Source organism: Primulina eburnea, chromosome 11 (assembly GCF_022965805.1).
Source record: "Primulina eburnea isolate SZY01 chromosome 11, ASM2296580v1, whole genome shotgun sequence".
NCBI lineage: Eukaryota > Viridiplantae > Streptophyta > Magnoliopsida > Lamiales > Gesneriaceae > Primulina > Primulina eburnea.
The window spans coordinates 38,798,217-38,825,478 of record NC_133111.1 but is presented as its reverse complement, the minus strand read 5'-3'; the positions used below and the strand labels follow the sequence as shown (position 1 = coordinate 38,825,478).

The 27,262-nt window shown below is 36.0% G+C and overlaps 3 protein-coding genes across 5 annotated transcripts; all 3 read left to right on the top strand.

Moving 5' to 3' along the window:
* Positions 1–815: 815 nt before the first annotated feature.
* Positions 816–6,023, top strand: LOC140805882 (cell division control protein 48 homolog C-like). Its single transcript, XM_073162238.1, is given in 11 exon segments — positions 816–1,802; positions 2,452–3,053; positions 3,433–3,585; positions 3,929–4,045; positions 4,125–4,229; positions 4,879–4,944; positions 5,041–5,105; positions 5,209–5,368; positions 5,370–5,411; positions 5,517–5,657; positions 5,743–6,023. Coding segments are annotated over 11 exon segments (2,448 nt in total). The 5' UTR covers positions 816–865; the 3' UTR covers positions 5,803–6,023.
* Positions 6,024–6,518: 495 nt separating this feature from the next.
* LOC140805881 (uncharacterized) lies at positions 6,519–11,145 on the top strand. Its single transcript, XM_073162237.1, has 8 exons — positions 6,519–6,742; positions 7,474–7,586; positions 8,686–8,757; positions 9,197–9,232; positions 9,587–9,632; positions 9,899–9,986; positions 10,708–10,765; positions 10,882–11,145. The coding sequence occupies exons 1-8, from the start codon at positions 6,664–6,666 to the stop codon at positions 10,930–10,932; spliced, it is 543 nt and encodes a 180-aa protein (XP_073018338.1). The 5' UTR covers positions 6,519–6,663; the 3' UTR covers positions 10,933–11,145.
* A 265-nt stretch (positions 11,146–11,410) lies between these two features.
* LOC140805879 (DNA mismatch repair protein MSH7) lies at positions 11,411–25,424 on the top strand. Of its 3 annotated transcripts, none has more exons than XM_073162236.1 (18): positions 11,411–11,760; positions 12,190–12,739; positions 13,281–13,376; positions 13,498–13,553; positions 14,120–14,186; positions 15,187–15,279; positions 15,442–15,555; positions 15,651–15,684; positions 15,781–15,828; positions 16,815–17,005; positions 17,111–17,237; positions 17,318–17,595; positions 18,218–18,409; positions 18,688–19,095; positions 19,176–19,272; positions 23,303–23,430; positions 23,670–24,126; positions 24,652–25,424. In XM_073162236.1, the coding sequence occupies exons 1-17, from the start codon at positions 11,438–11,440 to the stop codon at positions 24,123–24,125; spliced, it is 3,258 nt and encodes a 1,085-aa protein (XP_073018337.1). In that variant the 5' UTR covers positions 11,411–11,437; the 3' UTR covers position 24,126; positions 24,652–25,424. The 3 variants fall into 3 exon arrangements, with proteins under 3 accessions (XP_073018337.1, XP_073018335.1, XP_073018334.1); XM_073162234.1 differs by having other exon boundaries at positions 24,422–25,424; XM_073162233.1 differs by lacking the exon at positions 24,652–25,424 and having other exon boundaries at positions 23,670–24,207.
* Positions 25,425–27,262: the final 1,838 nt, after the last annotated feature.

The following is a 27,262-nucleotide window of genomic DNA, read 5'->3' as shown; positions in this document are numbered from 1 at the left end:
TTTTATACCAAAAAAAAGTTCATGTTTTTCAAGCATTAGTTTGAAAAGGTACTGTTCCCCTTTTTATGTACATATATATAGTAAAAACTTGTGTGAGATGATTTCACAAATTATATTTTGTGAGACGAATTTCTTATTTGGGTTATCCATGAAAAAACATTAAATTTTATGCTAAGAATATTACTTTTTATTGTAAATATCAGTAGGATTGACCCGGTCTCACCGATAAATATTCGTGAGACCGTCTCACAAAAGACATAAACATTGACACAGCCAATACATGTTCATAAAATATAAAAGATACACATTAATAAACCTCGTCAAAAGTAATTATTTTTAACCTCTCTTCTTATTATTAGCACAGATAATACGAATAACAATAAATAATGTGAAATAAATTAATGATAATAAAACTAAAAACATTAAAACAACGGGTATTTAAAAAATTAGAATCAGTGCGTATTTGTTGGATCGCCCAACATTGAAAAATGATAATACAATTTTCTATTATAACAAAAATTTGTGTGAGACGGTCTCACGGGTCGTATTTGTGAGCCATATTTTTTTTAAAAAAAAAGGTTAAAATGAGGAGTCGGGGTCTGAGAAGTGAAACCCCCGGCGGCCCGGCATCTTAATTTGTTAATTGCATCTTAATTTGTTAATTGTTTTTCAATTTTTTTTTAAATATAATATATTTCAATATTTAAACAAATATTTTTGTTATTGTATTTTAAAACTAATAAAAATTATTATTTATTGTTATTATATTTTAAATTTACAACCAATTTTAATCTAGGCTTCTTAATTTAACCAACAATCAATTTGTTTTGAAATCGAAGACACCATAGAAAGCAAAACCCTGAGGATGGGAAGAGCGAGAGGCGGCGGTGGAGGAGCCAGATCATCCTCACCCTCCATGTTCGGCCGGATCCTATTCCGCCACCTAGAGTCCGCTAAGAAGACGTATAGTGGCGCCAGCGTCGACCAACTGGTGGACCATCTCCGCTCCACCTATCCGCACTACGCTCGTCTCAAGTTGCAGCCTTTAACCAAACGCGTCCATCAAATTCTTCACAGTTTAGACAAAGCAAATGGCGACGTCTCCGATTATTCAAATGGCAATGAACAAAAGGAAACAAATCCCAGAAAGAAGCGAAAGGGTGCTGATGAGAGCGAGGAGAAATTGCGGCTTCTCGAAGTTCGGCATGTGAAAACGAGGAGGAATGATGGCTTGTTGAACCTTGGTAATGACTTCTCTTCGTCCTCTGCGACATCTTCCTCAAGCCGCGTAGGATCATCGGAGGAGGACGAAGTTACAACATCTGGGGGTGATGGAATCGATTTGATGAAGTCGATGCTGAGGGATAATTACTGTAGTAAACCGAAGAAATCGGGGGGAGTGGAGGGGAAGAAGGAAGTGGTGGAACTCGAGGTTGTGGAGAACGGTCTTGACAAAACTGTGAAATTGGTAAGTCGGAAGGGCGGTGAAGATGGTATACAATTTGGGGAAAGAAAGGGAGGTGGTAATGCTCTTGGTGCGATTAGTAGTGACGAAAATAATGGGCCAAAGTTTAAGGATTTAGGGGGTATGAGTGAAGTGATTTGTCAATTAAAAATGGAAGTGATCGTGCCTTTGCGTCGTCCGGAGCTGCCGCGGCACCTGGGAGTGAAACCCATTTCCGGGATTTTGCTTTACGGGCCACCAGGATGTGGGAAAACCAAACTAGCTCATGCAATTGCCAATGAGGCCAGAGTCCCGTTTTACAAGATTTCTGCGACTGAATTGGTGTCTGGCATATCAGGTCTGCATGTTATATACATATAAAGTAATGCTTGTTACTTCTGTTTGTTAATGGTTTATTGTGTTGATTGCTTCTATTTAAGTTGGGGTTAACAAATATTCTCCACCTTATATTTGAGTTGTTAACTTGGAGAGCCATGATCGTTATCATGTATTAAGTGAGAGCCTCGGTCTGATATTTGTGAGTTGTCATTTTTTAATTGACCAAAAATAAAAGCTTAGAATGACTTATATTTAGTCTGAAACTCCTTCTTGGCGGAACCAGTTTGTGAGGACCAGGGTTGTTAGATTGACCAAAATCTGGAAAAAAATAGCGTAGAAAAAATTTATTTAGTCTGAAACTCCCTTCTTGGTGGAACCAATTTGCGAGGACTGGGATGGTTAGATTGACTATTATTCTATTGTTTGATATCAAAGAATATAGTTAATCATACTATGATCTTCATTTTACCTGATTTTTTTATTTTCAGGTGTCTTCATATCTGAATTTTCCATGTGCCTTTTTATGGGTTCTTAGCCACCTTTTGGTTTCTTATTTTTTTAGGTTATAGGTGTTTTTGATTTCTAGGCATGCTGAAAATCGCAAGTGTTGTGCTTGATAGATTTTTAAGCTTATTATATATATAATATTTGTTTTGAAAACTTTCTAGGTGCATCCGAAGAAAATATCCGAGAGCTGTTTTCAAAAGCTCACAGGACAGCACCTTCGATCGTATTCATTGATGAAATTGATGCAGTTGCTTCAAAAAGAGAAAATTTGCAAAGAGAAATGGAACGACGAATTGTTACACAATTGATGATGTGCATGGATGACACTTACAAACTCGCAAAACCTGTGGATAGAAAGGAACATCCAGAAAGTTCAGATAGCAGAACTGGTTATGTCCTTGTAATTGGAGCAACAAATAGACCGGATTCTATGGACCCTGCTTTGAGGAGGCCTGGACGCTTTGATCTTGAAATTGGCTTAGGTGTTCCAGATGAAGAAGCACGGGTTCAGATATTAACCGTACTCACTGGTAATCTTAAAGTTGATGGTGCTCTAGATCTTAAGAGAGTTGCTAGGTCCACTCCGGGATATGTCGGAGCAGATTTAGCTGCACTGGCCGACAAGGCTGGAAACCTTGCGATGAAGAGAATCATAGGTCAGAGAAAAGATGTTCTTTCAAGTGAACATAGTGAAGATTGGTTGAGTCACCCATGGTCACATGAAGAATTGGAAAAACTTAGCATTACCATGGCTGATTTTGAGGTAATCATGATTTGGATCCAATGCACTCATTGGTATGTAATGAATGGATTATGGTGCTTAATCTAAGTTAATTATACTAATTATGTTCCACAACAAACCTGCCCACCTTTCTTTCCAGCCATCTCTCGATTGTACAAAAGGTAGAGATATAAATGGGTAGTGGCATATGTCGTGAAAGTTGAGAATTTGCTATTGTGATTTCATGATTATGTTCTTCACACCAGTAATTATATTGAATTATATGACCTTGCCTTATCTACTCATCACATGTTCCTTTTCATTGATATTAGTTTCACATACCTTATTGTCTCTTTTTATTCCCCTCTTTTTTTCTTTGTTATTGTGATGCTCTATAATCTATCTATTTGATTGTTTGCAGGAAGCTGCAAAAATAGTTCAACCTTCTTCTAGAAGAGAAGGATTTTCTGCTGTACCGAATGTGAAGTGGGATGATGTCGGAGGACTTCATTTGCTCAGACAGGAACTTGACCGATATATAGTTAAGCGAATAAAGTATCCTGAAGATTATGAGGTAATTAATGTCATATCTGGTAACTTTTTTGTACGCAGATATCTGGTAAATGCCATGTGTGGCATATTCAAATTTATTTGCTTAGGCAAGAATTTTTTTGTAGACAAATGTGGCGTATCCAATTTTCTTTCTCGAGTTTTCAACGCGCGTATGCATATGTCCAAATATCATTGCACCTTATTCCTTGGGACTTTATTTATTGAGAATCAACCCATCTCTTAACCCACCCACCTGTTTTAACAAATAAACCTTGCAGAGTTTGCTGTCAAAAAATCTTCCAACTGGTCATATTCTCAATGATTTCGAGGAGTTTGATGCTTGATATAGATTTGTTATATTGTAGGATTTCGGTGTGGATCTAGAGACAGGAATTTTGCTCTATGGCCCGCCTGGCTGTGGAAAGACGTTGATTGCGAAGGCTGTTGCAAATGAAGCTGGAGCAAATTTCATTCATATTAAGGTTCCTTCGATTTCTTTTTTATAGTATAGCTGAGCACGTAATTTGTTGGTTCTTTAATTTTTTTATGGTGTATATTAAGGGCCCTGAACTGCTAAATAAATATGTTGGTGAAAGTGAATCGGCTGTGCGGATAATATTCAGTCGTGCAAGAACATGTTCTCCATGCATACTTTTTTTTGACGAGGTACCTTTCTCTCCTTCACTTCATTTACAATTGCCCACCCTGCTACCAAATAGGTTCAGGATTTTATATGGTGCTTCAAATTAAAGTATTCCCAATTTCATATCGTTATCTTCACCAATAGGGTCCCTTTGTTTCAATTTTACAGAATATATGTGCCCATCAAACATGCATAGTTGTGCTGCTGGTAGTCAAAACTTAATTGGATAATCTCAACATTTACTTTCTAATTTTTCGAAAGGGATTATAATATGCCTTCAAGGTTTAATGCAGGTCTGATGATTTTGAACTGTAGATTTACCGTATTGTGGTGTATTTATTTTTATTTTATCTATTCCACTCTAGTTGTGCTTACATTTTGGGAAAACTGATGGGTTAACAAATTGTACTTTGTGATGCAATTGTTTTTTTAGATTTTTTGTAGTTTCTCTGATTTATTTTCCAATCCATTTATCTGCTTGATACAGTAGTGGCAGTGGCATTTACAGAATTTTGCCCTTGAGAATTTAGCTCCTTTGCTTCCTAACTCCTTTTTGTACTTCGACTGATTTTTAATTTTGTTGTTTCTTCTCTTGGTAAATAGGTCAGTTCACTTGATGGATTTTTATGTTATCTTATATCCACAATTCCTCATTTGTTCCTTATCTATTAGGTGGATGCATTAACGACAAAGCGTGGTAAAGAAGGGGGATGGGTTGTTGAGCGACTCTTGAATCAGGTTAATGAAAAAACCCTTTTGGATCGGTTCCCCTTCTATGAGTATAATTTCCATCTGCTTGTCTGACCATGTTATGGGCTGTTTCTATTATTTCAGCTACTGATTGAGCTTGATGGAGCAGAAGTGAGACACGGTGTTTATGTAATTGGTGCCACAAATAGGTAGATGCTATTGTTCCAACTCTTGGGGCATTTTTGTGGATTAACAACCAAAATATATGTTTTTATTAGGTCCCTTGTTTAACATCCTCGACATTTTTGACAGGCCTGAAGTCATGGACCAGGCCCTTCTTAGACCTGGAAGATTTGGTAAACTTTTGTATGTTCCTCTTCCATGTCCAGAGGAACGAGGAATGATATTGAGAGCTCTTGTTGGGAAGAAGAAGATAGATGCCACGGTCGATCTTATGGCCCTTGGGAAAGGCACAATCATGTGAGAATTTTAGTGGAGCCGATCTATCTGCACTGGTATGCCCCTGTTATTCTGACGAACGTTCCTTTATACATGATTTGTTCTTAATTAAGCCTTCATGTTTTTTGTCTGAAACTGTTATTTGCACCTGACAATGACAGATGAATGAAGCTGCTATGGCTGCAATGGAAGATAAATTGGCGTTATCACATGAAAGTTCGTTTGATGACTCATATCGGACAATAAAAGACGAACATTTCAAGAGAGCATTAGATAAAATCTCACCCTCAGTTTCAGAAAAGGTCTTTTCGTGCTACACATTTGCAATCATCTAAATAAAATACCTTGTTTTACCCGTTCTCATCACATATACTTTTTTTTGTGCAGCAAAAAAAGTATTACAAAAGTTTGTCGGAAAGCTTCAATTATGGACGAGAGCAGAGTTGATGCTTCCTAATCAAACCATTTTCTTGAACTATTCCATCGGACAATTTCGGCTGACAACACCATTGTGTGACCGTCGATGCAGATTACTGCTGCATTTTTGTTCGAGGCATTGCCTTTTTCACTTTTGAGTTACATTTTTTTGATTTTTATGCTGTTGGCATTGTGTCACACCCGGTATTCTTTCTTCATGATGGAAGTGTAGTTCATGCACTTGAATATTTTTTCCTCTGAGTGAATGGAAAACGAGATCATGCAACCTGTGCAACGAAACACATCGGAAAAGAAAATAAAAAATTATCACAAAACACACGCCACTCCGTACTTATCACTGAATTTGAATAATTGGATCACACGACAATGCTCCAAGGGTTAATGTCTGAGCGAAGCTACTTTTGCTGCCTTCGATGCATGAGAAAGAGCTATGCAAGAAATGGAATCTCTCACCGCCATTATTCTTCTGAAGCCAATGTCTGGTCTAATTCGAGTATATATTCCTCTGTCTATATTAAATTTCTTCCCATTCAATAAATTTAATTTTTTTTATTAAAATACATATTATAATGACAGTATAATTTTAAATGGGTAATGGTGCTTTAGGGAGATAACGATACATTTTGACAAAACAAGTTTTTGGAATATAATTTTTATTTTATGACTTTTTAGATATGAAATTATTTTAATGGGACTTGATATGTAAGTTTTAGAAAAGACGGGGGTTAGTTTGCGATACAAAGAAATTTGCGATTTGGTTACGAACAAAAGCCCTAATTGTAGTCTGCCTATTGAAACGCTCATAGTAATTCCCATTTACTTTTACAAAGTTTGGGCTTTCAATTCCGAACTTTGAATTGGAGATACAAGATGGGTTGGATCGGAGAGCAAATAGATTCAATCAAATCTTTGCAGTTTAGACAAGTTCTCACTCAAATCATCAGCCTCGGTTCGTTATTTTATCTCTTTCGTTATGGATTGAATGTTGGATTCAGTTTTTCAAGTTTGCAATCATGGGTTTTACTCTGAATTTGAGTTTTTTAATGGGTTCAAAATTTGGAATTCCTTTTTGGATTTAAATGCATAGTTTTATGCAATGTGCGTATACATCAATGAGGAAGTTTGTCTCAGATATGCCTATGTTGTTTTGTAGGTGATAAATCTCTTTTTATATGGGAGAAATTTATCTTACATATATTTGCTAAGGGATAGTGGATTTGAGACCGCTGGGTCATTCCAGAAATTGAGAGGGGAAGTAGAAAGTAGCGAAGATATTTAGAGCTCATTCCCAATATAAATGAGAATGCAAGACTGATGCCTGATTGTTCTATATCCTATTTTCTTACATAAGTAAGAACTGGCTAAAAATTTACGTATAGAAATGATAATATGGATATAGTCATTGGCATTAATCACCAATTTTCCGTGATCCAATAGCACTGTATATTCTTTGGTCTTCATCCTTTATGAGGCTTTTAGCAGATGTACCATTATTTGCTTGATGACTGCAGTGTTATTCGTTATTATTTTTCTAGTCACCAGTTAATTTTATGTGAAGTAAATTATACGAATATCTTAATAAGCTATTAATTTACAAAATATTGCACTCAACCATGTTTTTTTCTCTTTTCTAACTCGTGAACACATAATTGACTAGTTATTATTCTTTGTGTCTTTCAGGTATGATAGTCACATCAGCACTTATTATTTGGAAAGGACTAATGTGCATCACTGGTAGTGAATCACCTGTTGTCGTTGTCCTTTCTGGAAGCATGGAACCTGGCTTTAAAAGGGTAAATCCCCCTTGATAATTTAAAAGAACAATCTGATTTTATCACCTGATTAGTGATCTCCAATAATCTCTACCTAGCTTTAACTAGATTTCAATCACAATAAAAGTCATTTACCATAGCTAATAACTCACATAGTATCTTATGTGCAGTCAAATTTGTTTGTGTCTAACTAGTGTTCTAAAAATCGGCCTAGGCGCCGACTGACCACACCGAAAAACTGCTAGTTGGCCAGCCTAGGAGGTTAGGCGGACTTAGGCAGCCCTAGGCAGTCGAAAATTACTTTTTTGTTGTTTTTTTTTTGTGATTTTTTTGAAAAGTTTTTTGAGCTTTTAATTTAACTTAAAAGTCCAACAAAAATAAATTAAAATTAAATCAAAGTCCAACAAGAAATGTGATTTGTTGGCTTACCCTAAAATATCAAATTTCATCTTATTATGTCGATACCGTGGAATCTGCCTGGCGCCGTTTGTTCATTGCCTAGGTGTTGGTCTGGCTTCCGACTAGTGTGCGACGAATTTTAGAGCCTTGGCGTCTAATTTCTCAAATTCCCATTTTTTGGGTATTTTGGTGGTTATTCTCAAGATCTGATAAATTACCATGTATAGGGTCCTTTATGTTGCTCAACATTGATGTTGATGGCCAATCTAGGTTTCGTAAATTGCATAAAACTGTTGTTGTACGTTGATTGAAACTGATATTCTCTCTATCCACTTATTAATGCTCTCATGCTCATGTTAATGAGTGAGTTTAACATAACTGCAATACTGTCCGAGTGACTGTATCTTAAAATATTTATATGCATGCTGCTGTACATGAATTAAAACACCCTTCTTGTACCGATTTTAGTATATACAGTTATATCCTATAACTTCAAAAAGTAAATTTCATTTTGCAAATTATTTGCTTATTCATACAAAAACCTTTTGAGCTAGTATTGTGCACATTGACTTATAATGCATATGCTTAGCCGCTGTTTTTTTTTATCTTAGGCACATTAAAAAAATTAAAAACAGTTTTATTTGATCATAATTATCAAACACTGTAACCTGGGTATTAAAATGCCAATTAATAAAATTTAATGGTGGTTTTAATGTTGCAGGGTGACATTTTATTCTTGCATATGAGTAAGGAACCTATTCGTGCTGGAGAAATCGTAGTTTTTAATGTTGATGTAAGTACTTATTATTTTGTTTGTTTCGTCTTTGTCCCCTCTGTTTGTTAGTCATATATTGTTTTTATGACTTTTACCTGTATTTATTCTTAATAATAAGTATCAGTTAGCATTTCATCCAAAAGCGTATGTGGCTGATCGCTAAATATCACTTACGTAGGGAATATCTTTTGTCTCCTCAATTATGGTTTATCACCATGGAATAGGGGAGGAGGTAGTATTAGATATGCAAACATCAATAAAGTAGTGGAGGAAGCCATAATATATAAAAAATATATCGAGAAAATTTGGAAAATCGCATTGAAGAAAAGATGCGGGAAAGCGTTTGTTTAATTTTTTTCTCTCTTCCAAAATAAGTAAATAATTTTTTCCATTTTTTTGTTTGTTTAAATTTTTTATCTCTTCCTTAATAAACTAAATATTTTTTCCTTGTTTTCAGGGGCGCGAAATTCCAATAGTCCACAGAGTTATTAAGGTGAGTACGCTGGGTAACACATGCTTTGTCATTTTTTTTTATTTCTGCTCATATTTATATTTGAACCTAACTTCACAAAACAAATGTTAGATATCAATGATTTTCTTATCCCCCTCAGAGAAGCGAAAGACAAGCAAATAGGTGGTGCGAAAATTATGGAGTCTGTCATTGAACATATTACCTTCTTGGAGGAGCAAATAAGATCAAAAACACATTTCTATATAATATCGTTTGTACTTTTAATGAGTTAATAATGAATGATACTTGTGGTTGTTCATAAGAAAAGGTGCTTTATCCTTTCATCTCTTCTTCTTGCTCGTAATTAAGTGACTCTAATGCTGCTTCTTTCTTTAGGTTCATGAGCGTCAGGATACTGGAGAAGTTGATGTCCTGACAAAAGGTGTCACGTCTTTGAATGTCTTTATCTCTAATCTATAATTGATGTTTCTTTTTATGCATCTTAGTGTACATGAGTTAATTTTCACTACAAAAGAAATGGACAGATTTAAAATGTTACAGAATGATGGCTTTTTTTAGTAATATTTGTGGCATGTGCATGTTTGATGTGTTGTGTTGCTTTTGGACCTGGTTTTAAGTTGATTTCACTACTACCATTTTCCATACAGTTGGATGGCTGGTGTTTACATTATTTATTTATATATTCAGGAGACAACAATTTTGGGGATGACAGACTCTTGTACGCTCATGGCCAACTTTGGCTTCAGAGGCATCACATTATGGGTAGAGCTGTTGGGTAAGTTGGTTGTGGTTAATGTTCTTGACATACTCATTTATACCATTGGTGGAAAGCGATCATGTACTAGGTTTGATTGATCATGTACTAGGTTTCATTGTGATGCGTATTAATTCATTAAATATTTGCAACTAAAATAAGGTTGCAGATCTAAAATTGGCTCTATATTGATCCTCTTTACGTGCTTTCCTAAACATGTAAGGGAAAGAAAATCATAGTTTTGAAAACATATATGTTAGGTAAGCGTCTAAGCGATTTGTAGTGTTTTTGCTCATGTGACGGATGATGATTATCATCTTTCTCCAAAACCGAAGAGGTAATTTACCCAGATCTGAATGAAGATGGTAAGTGTAAACAAGGAAGTACCTTGGACTGAGTTCCCTAGAGGTTTTCAAATTTAGATGTCGATGTATCCTAAAATTTCTGCTGAAATAATAATGGGACAGTTCTTTTATATTTCTGTTGCGCATCACATCCCATGATTCCCCCCCTCCCTGGTCTATGTTATGTTTGAATATTCTCAAGGAACAATAAGTCGTTCATTTAGTGAACCACTTTTCTTGACCTCATCATCTTGCTGCAATTTATTGCTATACGATTTAGCTCAGATCAGTTGATGTATGTCGGGTATTTCCTGAATGCTGGTTTTAATTGCTTGAAAATGATCATCAATTGGCTCACTTTTCTTTTCTTTCCTTTTATTTTTTTGGCCTTTTTTCAGATTCTTGCCATATGTAGGTTGGGTAACTATAATCATGACTGAAAAGCCTATCGTCAAGGTTCGGTTCTTAATGTGCAAGTCCATTTTTATTTTATTTTATTTTGTGTTGTATATATGTAAGAAATAAGTTTTTTGAATCGGTGTTTAGTTTAACTTGGTTTTTGTTTCATGCAGTACATACTAATAGGTGCTTTGGGATTGCTTGTGATTACTTCCAAAGAGTAGGGAGTGGAGATCATGTAATGTAACAAGCTTCTGAATTGTTGGAAATCGTTTACAGACTTGGAATTCTTTGTTCTGAATCGCCCAAATTGTGAACTACAAAAATATTCGTGATATGGAACGTACTAATATTTTTCTTAAGCAAGAATGAGATGAGATTTTCTTCCGAATGTAAACGAGTCGAGACGAGTATTAATACTTTCATGTTCGATATCATGTGTTTTGTTGTTGCTCTTAAACTTTTTTTATTTTGGATTCAAATCTGCTCCAACCAACACGTGCAGTGTTAGCCGAAATCTGGTTCAAGACGATCTCTAACACGATTGAATACTTTGATTATTTTGTACTAGGACATTCAGTGGAAACAAAGTATTTTTGATTTGTCGTTTGTTCTAAAAGCGATTTTAGAAATTTAAATTAGTGATCAATGGTTCTTTATTATAATATTAACACGTTTATAAAATTCACAATCCATTTTCGCTTGGGTTTATGGGAAAATCGTTAGTGTATGGCTGCACGACAACCACGTAATACTAAAGTTGCTGATTCGTTCATTTGGGCGCCAAAGTTGTCTCGTGAAATAATAGCGAAGCCCGCCTCTCCAGCTCCCGACCCAAAAATGCAGCGGCAAAAATCTATACTCTCGTTTCTAAAACCTCAGAACTCCGGCGGAGGAAAAGATGTCTCTGGTGGAGGCACCTCGCTGGAGAAGATGCCACGGCAGGCCTTGGCTGAAGACGGCGGCACCGTCGCCACTCCATCGGTCTTCTCCAGCATTAAACACAAATTCCTGAGATCCGAAGGCCGAATCAACGCTTCAACTGATTGCAGGTACTTTAATTGTTATCTTCTTAACCTATGAAATTACGAGAAAATATGTTTCTGAAGTAAATACTGAGCTACAGTTCCAATTTGACTTAATTTTAGTAAAATGAAGTTAAATACAGTATCGACATATTTATCCAATGATAAGCATATAATACTCTTACGGCCGTTCACTTGGCCTGAAGCATGAAAACTGGGTTTTTGATGTTGTAAATAAAAAGCGAAAAATATCAACCGCGTGTATAAAAATTTTGCTCACCCAGTGGTGCCATGATGAAAAAGGTTGGTTTATGTCAAACAATTTCAGCATGCCAATAAAAACTTTATTGACCCAAACTGACGTTCATTATATATCTTGTGATTCAGTGCTCATAATAAATGCACCAGTTTCATATGTGATTTAATTTTTTTTACCCTCCTGGGGTTATCATGCAGATTCAAAGAGGATGAAACTTCTATTATTCAATCTCTCACTGATAAATATCGTGGACAAGAAGATATAGGCAATGGATATTTAGGTCCCAAGCATCTTAACAAACACAACGAATTTAATGCAAGCAAAACAATCAGCTCCAACGGGAAAAAGTGGTGTTCCTCTGAAACTAGAAAAGAAGATATTATTGTTCCAGAAAAGTCGGGAACGAGACCGGTTGTCCCGGGTTTGAAGAGAGTCCAGGAGAGCCTTTTCAATTGCAAGGAAAATGCTGATGTTCCTGCTTCTAGTTGTAATAAAAAACAAAAGATTCTAACGACTACGGATAGTGGAACCAAAGATCATAATGATGACTTTAAACTTATCAGCAAGTTCGAATGGCTCCATCCCTCTCGGATCAAGGATGCCAATGGAAGAAATATTGGTGACCCTTTATATGATAAGAGGACACTTTACATTCCTCCTGATGCTTTGAGTAGAATGTCGGCATCGCAAAGACAGTATTGGAATGTCAAATGCCAGTACATGGACACGGTTCTCTTCTTTAAAGTGGTCTGTTTATGAACTTGGTCTAATTTCTTTCTTCTCTTTCATTGGAACTATTCTCACTGTGGAAATGCTTGTGGAAATTTTTGACTTCAGTTCTGCAATGGAGTAGAGACCGATAAATGGTGTTTTTTGTTGTTATAAACGTGTTAATCCATTCATATAAATAAAATATTTTGTTTCTTGTTTAATGAAATTTTCCATTTCTCATATAGATTAAAATATGACTGTCAAGTAGTTATCCTGATAACATGCCCTGAAAAATAATGCTTATATCAACTGTTTGCTTTAAGTTGCATTAGCATTGATACCGAAAAATTTGAAATAATGTTTGACCTGGCAAATAACAAGATAATTTACTACTTATACTTAGGTTTGCGGTGTCATATCTGTGTAGCCAGTGCTTTTTATTTTTATCTTCTGATGTCTTCCTTTTTCAGGTAATTTTTTAACTGGAATGTTCAATTAACAAGAGCAATAATTTTATGCTCTTTCATCTATGTTTTCTTTGGCATGTGCTTAAATCCGGTATTACAACCATTTCCAGGGAAAATTTTATGAGCTATATGAATTAGATGCTGAAATTGGGCACAAGGAACTTGATTGGAAAATGACACTAAGCGGTGTGGGAAAATGTCGACAGGTAGTCACCTTTTTGGGCTGAGATTCCCTTATGTGCCTGTACCAATATGACTATCTACTTATACCTGTGTGCAAGTTTGCATCTGTATGATGCTATATAAAGTGGCAGTTTATTTCTGTAGGTCGGGATATCTGAGAGCGGAATCGACGGTGCGGTTCAAAAGTTGATAGCCCGTGGGTATGACACTTTTCACTACTGTTCTTTAGTAAAATTAATTAGCTTAGCTGATGAATCTCTTGGCTTTCGAATTCTTACTCCCCACTGTTTTCGCAATTTCCTTTTTCTTGATAAAATTCATGTTGCCATCTGACCATAATTTTGTGTGTGTATAAACTGCAATTTGCATGGTTGGTCTTTTAATCCATTATCCAGATACTACTGTGCACAAAAAAGGAAAAAAAATGAAGTTATAAATTAGGATCCATACATATATTATATATACCTTACATTTTATTTTTACACTGATAAGGTTAAAGAAACAAAATAAATATTGAATGAAGTTCAATCTCCAAGTATTCACTGCTTACTTTTGGAGTTTCCATATATGATTATTTAAAAATAATCTCAATTGAGATTATAGTTGGGATCACCTTTGAACCTTTGATTTTCTATAACTATATTTCCCAAATATGGTCCATAATCATTACTCTATTCTGAGGGACTTCAAGGTCCATTTATTTAATAATTTGGATTATAAGAGATTAAATGTGCATATATTGTTGCATTTTTGTTTATTGGCACAGGCACAATGTTGGCCGGATGGAACAAATAGAGACATCAGATCAAGCAAAATCACGGGGCACTACTTCTGTAAGTTTATGACTCCTTGTAAGCTGCACTTAATTGATTAGATTGTTGAATTTTGAACAAAGTTTACATTAGGAATGCAGTAAAACCCATATATGCTACCCAGTATTGTTTTCTATGTAAAAATGGTAAGTTAATTTATGCATTTCCCATGTCCCGAACACTTCGAAGCTGTGTATAGAGTTTTTAAATATATAAAGGGGACTCCTATCAAAGGGTTACTCTTAGGAATTGTGGTCGTTTACAAATGAGATCTACATTGATGTAGACTAAGCGGGTTGTGCTGTCGACAAAGATTGACATTGGATGTACTACTTTCTATGTTCAAATTTGATAGGTGGGTTTAGGTCAGTTGCTCATGGAATTTATGAGGTTTGTTGGTCAATGCTCATGGAATTTATGAGGTTTTATAATAAAAAAGCTTCTAGAAGAATAGAAGTCATCTACCATGTCATTAATCAAGATTTACTGTGACAACGACGCTCCAATGGCCATTATCGCAATCTAGTACTTCATGATAGGACAAGACACGTGAAAGTTGACTAACACTTCATCAAGGAGAAGATTGATGATAGAATAATTTTTATGCCTTGTGTACTTAAATTTAACCATATTGCAGACTTTCTAACAGTGGGACAAGAAACAATTCAACATTTTAGTTTGCAGGTTGGGATTGGAGAATATTATTATGCCGACTTGATGGGTAATGTTGAAAGAGGGAAATAAACCTTTTTCTATTATTTCAGATTGTTTTTTTTTTGGTGATAGAATATCTTTGGTTTTTTAATATTTGATTAAATGTATTTTGTAGCATCCGTTTTTACCTCTTTTCCTGCTGTCTTCACTATTATAAGAGGAATGTTAGTTTGTCTTTGTAAATTGAGAGTGAAAAGGCAGTAAATACACTTCTCTTTCGTCTCAGCTATTTAATCCTTTACTACCATAAAGCTCTCAAGTCTTCCGTATCATCTGTGATTTAAAATGATCAAAATATATTCCACAGGTCATTCAAAGGAAATTAGTTAGAGTAATCTCACCCGCAACGAATGATGACAATATTGGGCCTGATGCTGTTCATCTTCTTGCCATAAAAGAGGTAGATTATTTATGTTGAAGGATTTCTCCATTTTTATTGTTCTTCATGCACGTTGGATGTACTGAAAGTTCATAAGTGTCAAATTTCATATGTCGACTTATGGATGACACACTGCAGCACAATTTTTGGCATTAACACCACGTCTTTTTATTTTGTATGTAGAATGGTTCAACTGGATTTGGGTTTGCATTCGTCGACTGTGCTGCTTTAAAATTCTGGGTTGGCTCCATAAGCGATGATATATCATGTGCTGCTTTGGGGGCTTTATTAGTGCAGGTATGTACTTATGTTTTGTTTTCAGTTTCGGTCACATGAGAATATCCAACTTGTTATGATATAATGCATCTTGATATCCTATTGTTCATTATTAGGTATCTCCAAAGGAAATCATCTATGAAAAACAAGGTTACGGTGTTTTCAGTTTTATAAAGTTCAGCCCCTTGTTTAATCATCTGTCATCAAGTAGAACGTTTCTTATGATTTCTATTTATTCCATTACAGTATTGTCGAATGAAGCTCAGAGAACACTTGAGAAGTATAGTGTGACGGGTAAGCTATGTAGCGCGGACATTCTTAATTTTTTTTGAAGTATCGGACACGAATACGGATATCCGCGTGTCGGATACACTATCGGTGTCGTTGACTTTTTTCATATTTGACCAGAATGGACACGGCTGCGACACGTTTTTGGATACATTGAAATTTTTTTTGGCCTTTTCTTTTTAAATCACTGCACTGAAATTATACATTGTATATATTTACATATTTTGTATATATATTTCTACACTATATTTTTATAAATACGTATATCTCTACAATTTTTAATACTATATATATGTATGTATGTATCATGTCTTATATTTTCAAAATTTTCCGTATCGTCGTATCCGTATCATATTCGATACAATACCCGTATCCGTATCCATGCAACATAGTTGGTAAGATACAAAAACCATTTAATTTTTTTGCATATAGATTATTTATTATTGTCCATGATTCTTGGTTATTTTTACCTTCAGTTTAATTTGTTTTATCGTGTTTTTTTCTCTGGCATTAATCATGAAAACATGGTTATTTGTTGGTCAAGTTCGGGGTGCATGAAGCTGATCTTGTGGACCAGTCATGGGCAGCACCATGATCAAAGGAATTACTATTGTATGTTCATGGTTAATCCACGTAAAGAAATACGGTATTTCATAAGGAATCTTATAATTTATTTTTGAAAAGGGAAACACTACCTTAGCCTAGATCACTAGTTAGGCATGGACCTATACCAGTCATAATCATATAGTGATTAACGTACAAAAGGGCTTGTGCATGTGTGTATGTTGAACCTATGGAGCATTGATCGTGCATTTTCTTATTCCTCAATCATTTGCTGCTGCATTTAGATTTTTAAGTTGTTCCAACAGTCTTGTTGGATAATTTATCCATGTAAAAAAGTTTCTATTATTACCGATCTTCTGTCTTTGTGTTTAACATAATCGTGGAAATATGCGGTTAGAAAATTTGTTAAACCTTAGTATCTTTTGTAGGGTTGTCTGCCTCACAATTGACTCCGGCTGATGCTTTTGGTGAAGCTATGGAAGTTAAAAATTCTATCGTGTCCAATAGATACTTTAGTGGGTCTTGTGATTCATGGCATTCTGTCCTTGACGGAGTAGCACAGCACAACCTTGCATTATCCGCTCTTGGTGGACTTATCAATCATCTAGCACGGTTGATGGTAAATGCATGAGCTTTGGGCTTGTAGTAGTTAATTCATTTTAATTGGGAAACTTTAGACGGCGGTTGTGCTGATGAATTATCTTAACCTCTTTGTTTGGAGCAGTTAAATGACATCATTCGCAATGGAGATATTTCATCTTATCAAGTCTATGGGGGTTGTCTTCGGATGGATGGTCAGACACTTGTGAACCTTGAGATTTTCAGTAATAATGCTGATGGAAGTAATTCAGGTTGGAACATGGTTTATTCGCTATCTCTCGCTCTATTTTTGGTTTTCCTTGTGACAGCAAAATTCATGGTTTTGTTGTAGGCACACTGTACAAATATCTTAATAATTGCATAACATCTTCTGGTAAACGGCTTTTAAGGAACTGGATATGCCACCCACTTAAAGATGTGGAGAAAATAAATCACAGACTAGATGTTGTTGAGGACTTGATTGCAAATTCAGAAGTCGTGTTACAAATTTTCCAATCTCTCCGAAAGCTTCCAGATTTAGAAAGGTTACTTGGATGCATAAAGTCTAGCATTCAGTCTTCTGCTTTACTCTCGTTGCCCTTAATTGGCAGCAAGATATTGAAAAAGCGAGTATGTACTTCTATCTTGAGATTGGAGCCTTCATACACTTCGATTATGTTTTTCTGTTTTTTCTGACCATTGATAAATCAACAAATAATTAGGTTTCTGTTATCTATTTCTCTTTTATTTTCTTTCTTTCCTCAAAGAATTTTATATCTTTTGTATTATCTGTTCAGGGCTGGTTTTTCCATCATAACCAGATGCATTTCCCTTAATTCCCAAATTGACTATATTATCCATGACCAAGTATGGACAACTGGGTGGGCTCGATGGACTTAACTTTTAATGTGTTTTGGGGCATTTGTTTGGTATGTTAAGAGTTAATTTGGTTGGAAAAAATTACTAAGCAACGAAAGAATCTATTGCTGCACATCCTTTACATATGGTGTAAGATTCTGTTATTCTTTCCTGCCACTAGGAACGTAGTTTGTGGCGGTAAGCAGTGAAGTTAATGTATCTGCGGCACAAATATATTTGATGTTATATTATACTTTTTTTTATAGAAAATTAGTAAGTTAAATTATGTTTTTGGCAATGCTGCCGTATAATTCCATCGAATAGATTCTGTCTATCTACTGTATAACATGACTTGCCCTGGGCTAAAGCAGATGAACTCTCTGTATTGGTACAGGTAAGAGTGTTTGGGTTGCTCATAAAAGGACTAAGAGCCGGAATGGACATGTTAATGGCCATACAAGATCAAGGACACTTGACCTCATTATCAAAAGTGGTAGCCCTTCCTATGCTGAGAGGCAGTGAAGGGCTTGACAAGTTTCTTGTTCAGTTTGAAGGAGCAATAGATAGTGACTTTCCAAATTACCAGGTTTGATTTGATTATCTTTGCACCAAGTTTTTGTGTTTGAAATTTCTGTTAGATGCGCCATATATCATATTGAGCTTGTTTCTACATATTTCTCATTTGTACAAGTTTCATTTGGTTATTAGTGCACATGGGTTAACTGAATGACTCTCTCTGTTTCTCTAAACACACATGCATATGCGTGTGCAAATGTTTATTAGTTGTTTTTTCATCCTGGAGTTAGTTTCATACGGAAAAAAATTGAAGTTCATGCAGTAATTGTTGTCTTTTGGTGATGGCAGAACCATGATGTGAGAGACTCAGAAGCTGAAACCTTGGCAATTTTGATGGAGTTGTTCATTGAGAAGGTTGCTCAGTGGTCTCAAGTCATACATGCAATAAATAACATCGATGTACTGAGATCTTTTGCAGTTGCAGCAATTAATTCTGCTGGAGCGATGTGTAGACCTGTTCTTTTTCCTCAGTCTAAATTTCTTAATCCTGCCATCGAAGGAATGCATCCTCTTCTTGAAACTAAAGGGCTGTGGCATCCTTATGCCCTTGGCGAAAATGGGGGGATACCGGTGCCAAACAATATCCACCTCGGAGGAAATGGAAGAGTTCCTTGTACTATGCTATTGACTGGTCCGAATATGGGCGGAAAATCAACCCTTTTACGTGCAACTTGTCTTGCTGTTATACTGGCACAGGTCCTTTTTGTTTGCTGGAAATTCCTACATTTTTGTTATTTTCTATATTCCTAGTTGTAATATTTATTTATGTGCTGCAGCTAGGTTGTTTTGTGCCATGTGAAATGTGCGCTCTTTCAGTTGTAGACATAATATTCACACGGCTTGGTGCAACAGATCGAATTATGACTGGCGAGAGTAAGTACTTTCTCTAAATAAACTCTAGATTTTTGTAGAACAAGATGTGTCTTCCATACCTTCCTCCTAGAGACTCATATTGGACCATGGCCTTTGTTTCTTTAAGCCCACTCTCTAAGCCTGTCTCATTATCCCACTCTCTAAGCATGTCTCATTTTCCTCTTCAAAATCCACGTTGTCCTCAAGGTGGTGGTTTGGAAAATGAGTCACTAGTACATCTCATCCTCCCAGGTGACCTCCTCTGCTCTGCGCCCCTTCCATTGAACTAATAGTTGTAATATTTGCTATGTTCCTCTTTTCTTGAACCGTTTGGCCAGAATTCTTTCAGGCTCCTATGTGATAGCTAGATCTGTCTCCAATTCTTCTGGTAACTTCGTTTCACCCTTACATTTAATGCCCATTGCTTTCTTTAGACAAGACCATGAAAAATTTGATGCACTCTTTATGCCCATCTCAGACAAGTCTCCAAACAACGGTTAAGAACTTCGGATTGGCCAACGGTTTCCTGATGATACGCAGAACTCATTTTGAGAATGATTCAAAAACACACTATCTCTGTCACTAACAATCGTCTTGGGGATACAATGCAGTCGCCCCACTTCCTTCATAAACACTTCGGCCACTCTTGCTGTCAGTGGGTGTTTTAGCAACATGAAGTGAGCTGCCTTAGAGAGTCTATCCACCACCATCATGATTATCTCGAAACCTTTGGACTTGTGCAGCCCTGTAATGAAGTCCATTGCCAAATCTTCCCAAATGACCTCTGGTATAGGTAGTCCTTGTAACAAACCAGGCAGTGACTTAGCCATATATTTTTGTTGCTGGCAAATGGCATATTAAAATCTATACATACTATTTTGCATTCCCGGCCAGAAGAAACTGTTGGCTATTCTTTTCAAAGTTCGGAAAGCCCGGAGTGGCTCCCATAGGTGTAACGTGAAACTCTTCAATCAACTTAGGCACCCCAGGTCTTTAGTTATTGCTTGCAACTTAGGATCTATCCCCATTCCCAATTCCAGTTCTTCCCACTCCAGCCATACTGGATTTGACAGAATTGACAATTCAACGTCCTGACACATCCTGACAATGCATAAGCCGCCCCATTCATTCGACTAACTTCTTATTTGATATCAAACTCAACCCAACAGTTTAGATAACCAATGCTGTTGGTCGGGTGTGTAGGTTCTCTGTTGTAGTAGACTCTAAGGATTTGTGATCAGTCATAATTGTGAACTTTATTCCCAATAAGTACGACCTCGAATGTTGGATAGCCATGACAAGAGACATCGACTCTTTCTCATATATGGATTTAGCCAAACCCGAGCTGCCAAAGCCATGCTATAATAAGCAAAAGGCTTCCATAATGAGACAAAATTGGTCCTCTTCCCTTCCCTGACGCATCATACTCTTTCACAAATTCTTTATCAAAATCAGTTTTACATCCCTGACGCTTCATACTCTTTCACAAATTCTTTATCAAAATCAGTTACTTGTAAAACGGGAATTTTTTTAATGACTGTTTTTAGCTGCTCAAAAGCCCTTTGCGCTTCCAAATTCCATTTGAAATATTAATCTTCAAAAGTCCGGTTACAGGTTTGACTATCATCTCATATCCTTTTATGAACTTTCTGTAATATCAAGTTAACCCCAGAAATCCTCGAACTCCCTTAACATTGAGAGGCTTAAGCCATCTTTGCACACTCCCGATTTTTTAATCATCCATCGACACCTCTTCCCTGGAGATTGTATGTCCCAAATATTCCACCTCCTTTAGCCCAAACTGACATATCTTTTGATTTAATACTAACTGGTGTTGGCTCAAAATTGTCAATATGATGCCAAGGTGCCTCAAATGCTCTCCCATGTAACACTGTAAATTAGTATATCGTCGAAGAATACTAGCACAAATTTTCTTAAGTATGGGGCTATGGGCGAAGTACCTCACTCATCTTTCACTGGAATAGGATATTTATCAATGATTTCATATAGTGCCCGATAGTCCACACAGAACCTCCAGCTACCGTCCTTTTTAACTAGGATCACAGGGCTAGATTACGAACTGGTGCTAGGCTAGAAAGCTTTTCTTTTACCCTTCGTTCCATCTCACTTTTTTTGGCAATGAACATATCTATAGGTCCTAACTACCACTAGTGCACAAAACGCAATCATGATCTATGATTGCGTTTTGTGGATCGCTCATCCACCATTTTTGTAAACCTTAAAACTATTAATTATAATTCAAGTTTCTTATCAAAAAAAAAAAAAAACTACCACTAGTGCACAACCCTCTTTTATGTGAATGTCATGCTCCTCCCTCGTATCGGGCCGTAAACCCTTGGGAACTTCGAAAATATTCTGGGATCTGGGCTTTGGCCAACAATTTTTTTCTCCGTCGGTGGAGTCCTCACTCTGACTGTAGCCCATAATGCACCACATCCACAAATTTGATTAGAGATCGCACAGAGACTATGGACCTGTTTAGGGACGGGTCCCCTTGAAACCCCCCATTTCTCTTGACCCTTGTACAAATTTCATCACCATCCTCCCCTGACCTACTCGAACTTCTCCAAGGGAACTCAGCCATTCCTCTCCCATGATCAAGCCCACAGCCCCTAATTCGAACAAGTACCCATCGATGGTTAACATACATACTCCAAGATCAACTCATAACTCTCTGCACATTCCTTGATAGAGGATTCGACAACCATCACCCAATTACACATCAAACCACATACTCTCATCCAAGCTAAACCCAACCCATCGATCAATTTTTTTGAAACAAAATTGTGGCTAGCACCATTGGTTGACCCCACCCACTGAATATAATGGTAACTCCAACCTTCCACAATCCACTTCTTGTCCTCTTTCTGGCTCACTCTTCCCCTGTCCCATGATCCACCTTTAACTCCTCTCTCCTATGTAGCATGGATACCCCTAAATTTTTTTCTGAAGTATCGGACACGGATACGACACACAGATACTCATGTTGGACACGGCAAAATCGTCGTCAATTTTTTGTTGGTTTGATCAGTCATATACGTCTTGGATACGACTAGGATACACCGTGGAAACGGCGAAGATACGTTTCAGTCTTAAAAAAATGAATTTTTTTGTCAATTTTTTTTTGGCTTTTTCTTTTTAAATCACTGCTCTGAAATTGTACAATGCGTATATTTACATAAATATGTATGTATATTTCTACAATATATTTATATAATATATGTCTTAGCAATTTTTAATACTATATATATATATATCATATTTATATATATTTTAATAATTGTCGTATTCTGGTCGCATCGTGATTTATATTTTCAAAATTTTCCGTGGGAGAAGGGAAGTATCTTATATATTCATATCTCTGTGCAAATATTCTCCTAGCCGCTGCTAGTTACAAATCACAATCACAAAAATAACGGGTGTGAATATTCTCCTAGCCACTGCTAGTTACAAATCACGATCACAAAAATAACGGAATGTATGTTCTCTTTCTTCCCTCACTATTTTTCTACTACAAATATTGGATCATGGACCTTTGTTTCTTTAAGCCCACGCTCTCTATGTCGTGTCATTTATCAACAGTAAATAGTTAATTATGGTAATGATATCAGAATTGTGCATTTTGGGGGCAATCTTACTGATTGTGTTTATGCCTTGCTGTCGACATTCCTGTTGGTGTCTTCTTTCTTATGACGATGCACTAAATAGGTTCATGTAAATAAGTATCAAGTTAGTTATGGTTATGCTGATGAACTATTGAAGATCTTCTGAACATCAACCTCTAGCTTTATGTGTGCTACTCCTTTACTGACATTTACATGTCACTCATCTGCAAGACTGGTTTCTGACTGGATGCCTGCAATCGACATGCATTTGCATTTAACTCTGTTAAGCGTCTAATTTTTTATCGCAAGGATTAGTCTATGCAAAACTCTTACAGTAGATAATAAATAAAACATTATGCAAGATATGGAGTATGGGATTTGCTTCCCTTCTTGATATTCATGGTTGAAACTTCTAAATTCTGTAGGTACCTTTCTCATTGAGTGCACAGAGACTGCATCTGTCCTGCAAAATGCCTCGCAGGACTCACTTGTTGTTCTTGATGAGTTGGGTCGAGGAACAAGTACTTTTGATGGATACTCTATCGCATATGCTGTGAGTTGCTGTTTTCCCCTTTTCTTGGTTAATTTATTATTGAAGAATTATATTTTGTATGCCATATGCAGATAAAAATATCTTGTGGGTAAGATATATTGAATTGTGTTTTCATAGATAAAATTTCAAGGATGATATTCACTGATAAATATTTTGTATTTTAATTCAAAAAAATTTGAGTTTCAATCAAAAGTCTCGTTTTTTCTTGTATCCTTGATGTTTCAAGATTATGCCCACAGGTATTTCGCCAACTCGTTGAGACAGTCCACTGCCGTTTGCTGTTTGCCACTCATTATCATGCTCTCACGAAGGAGTTCTCTGGTCATCCTCTTGTTACCTTGCAACATATGGCATGTAGTTTCAGTTCAAACAATAAAAATGAGCTCGTTTTCCTCTATCGGCTCACATCTGGAGCATGCCCAGAAAGCTATGGAATGCAAGTAGCTCTCATGGCTGGGATTTCCGAACAAGTGGTTGAATCAGCCACTAAGGCTGCACAAATTATGAAGAAAAAGATTGGAAAAAGTTTCGAGTTATGCGAGAAAAGGGGTAACTTTTCAACGTTACATGAAGAGTGGCTCAAATCTTTAATTTGTATGTCTTACACAAAGGAGATCAATTCAGATGACGACACCTTCGATGCTCTAATTTGCCTGTGGCATGAAGTTAAAAGTTCATTTAAGGTGATCACCTGAGGTAAAATGCTGCCTTTTCCTCACTTATTAGCTAATGTACTGTTTATTCCTTCTTACTGGTCACTGTGATTGGTTGACCTTTTTTGCCGTGTTAGTGGATGCAATTTAATACATCTAAGTAGGGATTGAGGCCAAAATTTCAGAGTACAAAATGGAGTTTTTCAGTGATATTCAGGCCATATTTTCTACTGAAACCATTAAAAAATGAGTTATTATTCTTTATAATTAAATAATATTAGGGAACTAATATGAACTAAAAATGTTGTATCTATGTAAATATGGCAAGTGTTAAATAGGTTTCTCTGGAGTTCACATCAAGCAATGGAACTTCAAGAGGACATTTTATCGATTTGGTAAAATATTGAAGCCTAGATGAAAACTGTATGGAGTGGACTGGATAATATGAAAAATGCACCAGCCAGGGATTATTGATCAAATTAACTTCAATTAGCTTGTACTTGTCTTTTACTTGGTCCGAGATTATCTCAGCGATGGAATATTCAATTTTTTTTTTACATATATGAAGCTAAATTCGGGCTTGGGAAAATTATGAACTAGTGAAAAAGAACTTTTGTTACTTCGTCCAAAGAGGAAATGAAGCATATGAGACTAGTATTATTTTGGTGGGTAGAATTGGTTATGGATTAGATATGGATGAGTGGGTGCTTGTAAAGTTGTATTATTTTGTAATTTTGTGACATTATTTGAAATCCGTGATTTTACTTAAAACTCCCACGTGCATGGTCCTTCTGACCCTCGCAGCTGATCCATACTCACTGAACACCTCATTTTTGTGACATTTTTTTACTTCTTACAATGTATATAACACACAAAAATAAAATTATAACACTGTATTTTCTTGTTTTTTTAGCTGTCCCATATGATGCATGACACTCGTTAAAATAATTTAATCCAATATAGTCTTCCTCAAAATTATTGACGTCCCGTGACAATAATTATGGTGAAAAGGTGAAATCATCTCCTCCACTCAAATTTTGTGAGGGGTCAAAGACGCAAAAGTGTGCAGACGAATGGGGTTTGTGAGGAAATCGAGTCTGTCATATGATACAAGTTAGAAATATGAAAGGTGACAAAAAGATAAAATACTACAGGACCAAAGGTGTCCCATACAAAATTGATTGAGAAGGCACGTTACCGTAAATTTAGAGCAAAAAAAAAATGTGGTGGTAAATACGAAATATAGACAGCCCACAGAAAATAAACCACCCACAGATTAAAATTGGTGGGTACAATTCTACCATCGTCGTAAAAGGAGGAAAACATGAGAAAAGAAAAGAAGCTGGCTCATTTACTTTTAATTTAGGTACGTTTTGTCCTATTTTCTTTTACAGAGGCCAAGTACAACCACAAGATTCGAGTAATTTCGCCCCTTCAATTGACACCCAAGATTGTAAGAGGTGCTTAGATTACTTTGAAAAAGTAAAATTCTACCTCTTTTCTTCTATCATTAGACAAACAGTACCAAGATGTATGCTCAAAACACCATCTTACTTAAAATGGTTTCTTGATTATTCCATTGCATAATTTTGGTACCTCATTAAAACAAGGTATAATTTTGTGGCTTAAATAGTGGACCCAACGTCTTATTTTTTTTTTTAAATCACATACTGATCACTAATTATTAATATATGTGGTAATGCCCGGAAAGGGTCTGAGTCATTCTCGGACAAAAGAAGGATCAAAGTAGGGTTGGTCCAGAGTTGATATTAGGAAGCCAGAAAGAGACTGGGTGGAGGTCGGCGCCAGTGTAGAACAAGTGCTTATTTAAACCACCTTAGGGCACATGTAAACCTGAGAAACCTATCAGACCATTCATTTCCAACTTATATAAGCCAATGCCCATGGCTTCAATTGGGTAACACCATAAGACTAAGTCGATTGATTATGAATCATGTCCACCGATGATCATGGGGCATGTTCTCTTTCATGCTCTCAATCATGCTAAAGCCAAGATGTGGGACACGTGATCCTCACATCATGGTCATTACCCGAGCATCTTGGAGCGGTCCCCGACTTTGGTACCCAGTAAATACCCGTATCAGAGGTAAAATCAGTGAATTCACTTTTCATTCTCCAATCACCCTCTATATTCACTTGAAAACACATTTTTTCAATTGGGTGAATAATTGACGACTTGAGCGTCACAGTGATCGATCGTATTGTAAACTCTTCCGACACCCCACTAATGTCTCTTGTTTTTGGTGTGCAAACAATCCATCTCGGATTCATCCTACTCACAAGGGGCGGAGGTATGTAGGGGCTGGGTTGGGCTCCAGCCCCACCTAAATTTTTTTTTAAAAAATAAATATGTTTTATTTTAAAAAATTTATGGATTAGCCCCAATCTGTATTTTTTCCTTCTTTAACTTCTCTATTCTTCTATCTCAAACCATCACAATTTTCATTACTTCAACTTGCCGTAATTGTAGATTCGGAAAGCCCACAGAATAAGCTTTTTTTTAATACCAAATTTTCGAAGTTTATTTGTCGTCTTGAAATCAGCCGTCGCTCATCGGTCGCCTTTTTCACCGAAAATCATAAAGAAATATTAATGTTAGACTTTCTACCGCTCGTTCTTGTTGTTCTTCGCTAGATTTCGAATTTTAAAGGTAATTTTAGAGTTTCAAAATTTGGGTATTTTGGTTTTTTTTTTTTAATTCCGATAATTGATATATATTAAATTTTTGATTGTAGGTACTATATTTGAGCCAATTGATGATATTGATAATTTTTTAGAATTTATTTGAGCATTATTTCGAATTTCCAGATTTTATATTGGGGATTGTCGATTTTTAGTGTTGATTATTTATTATTTGGGTGTTTAGATGCTATAGAAAATATAAATACGAATTTATGGAAGCATGAGTTTTTCGGAGATTCTATAGTAATCTACATCGAACAAGAATTGGTTGAAAAATTGATAACGATTTAATAATTAATGAGTTTTATTCTAAGAAGAATCGAAGAGAACAATTTCAGTAGTGTTTTAGCTCTATGTTTTCAAGGTATTAAATATTAAATACTCTTATTCTATGTTTTTATGAAGTCAATGTTTACATATTTTTTATTTTAATTTTTTAGTCAATTATTTATTTTATTAAATACAACATGAGACGG

Bases quoted from the DNA above. Each gene is read 5' to 3' on its own strand.
- LOC140805881 (XM_073162237.1), top strand. From the start codon at position 6,664: ATGGGTTGGATCGGAGAGCAAATAGATTCAATCAAATCTTTGCAGTTT. The intron at 7,587-8,685 runs GTAAATCCCCCT...TTAATGTTGCAG, and splicing joins TGGAACCTGGCTTTAAAAGG to GGTGACATTTTATTCTTGCA. The intron at 9,233-9,586 runs GTGAGTACGCTG...TTCTTTCTTTAG, and splicing joins TAGTCCACAGAGTTATTAAG to GTTCATGAGCGTCAGGATAC.
- LOC140805879 (XM_073162236.1), top strand. From the start codon at position 11,438: ATGGCTGCACGACAACCACGTAATACTAAAGTTGCTGATTCGTTCATT. The intron at 15,280-15,441 runs GTAGATTATTTA...TTTTGTATGTAG, and splicing joins ATCTTCTTGCCATAAAAGAG to AATGGTTCAACTGGATTTGG. The intron at 23,431-23,669 runs GTGAGTTGCTGT...TTATGCCCACAG, and splicing joins GATACTCTATCGCATATGCT to GTATTTCGCCAACTCGTTGA.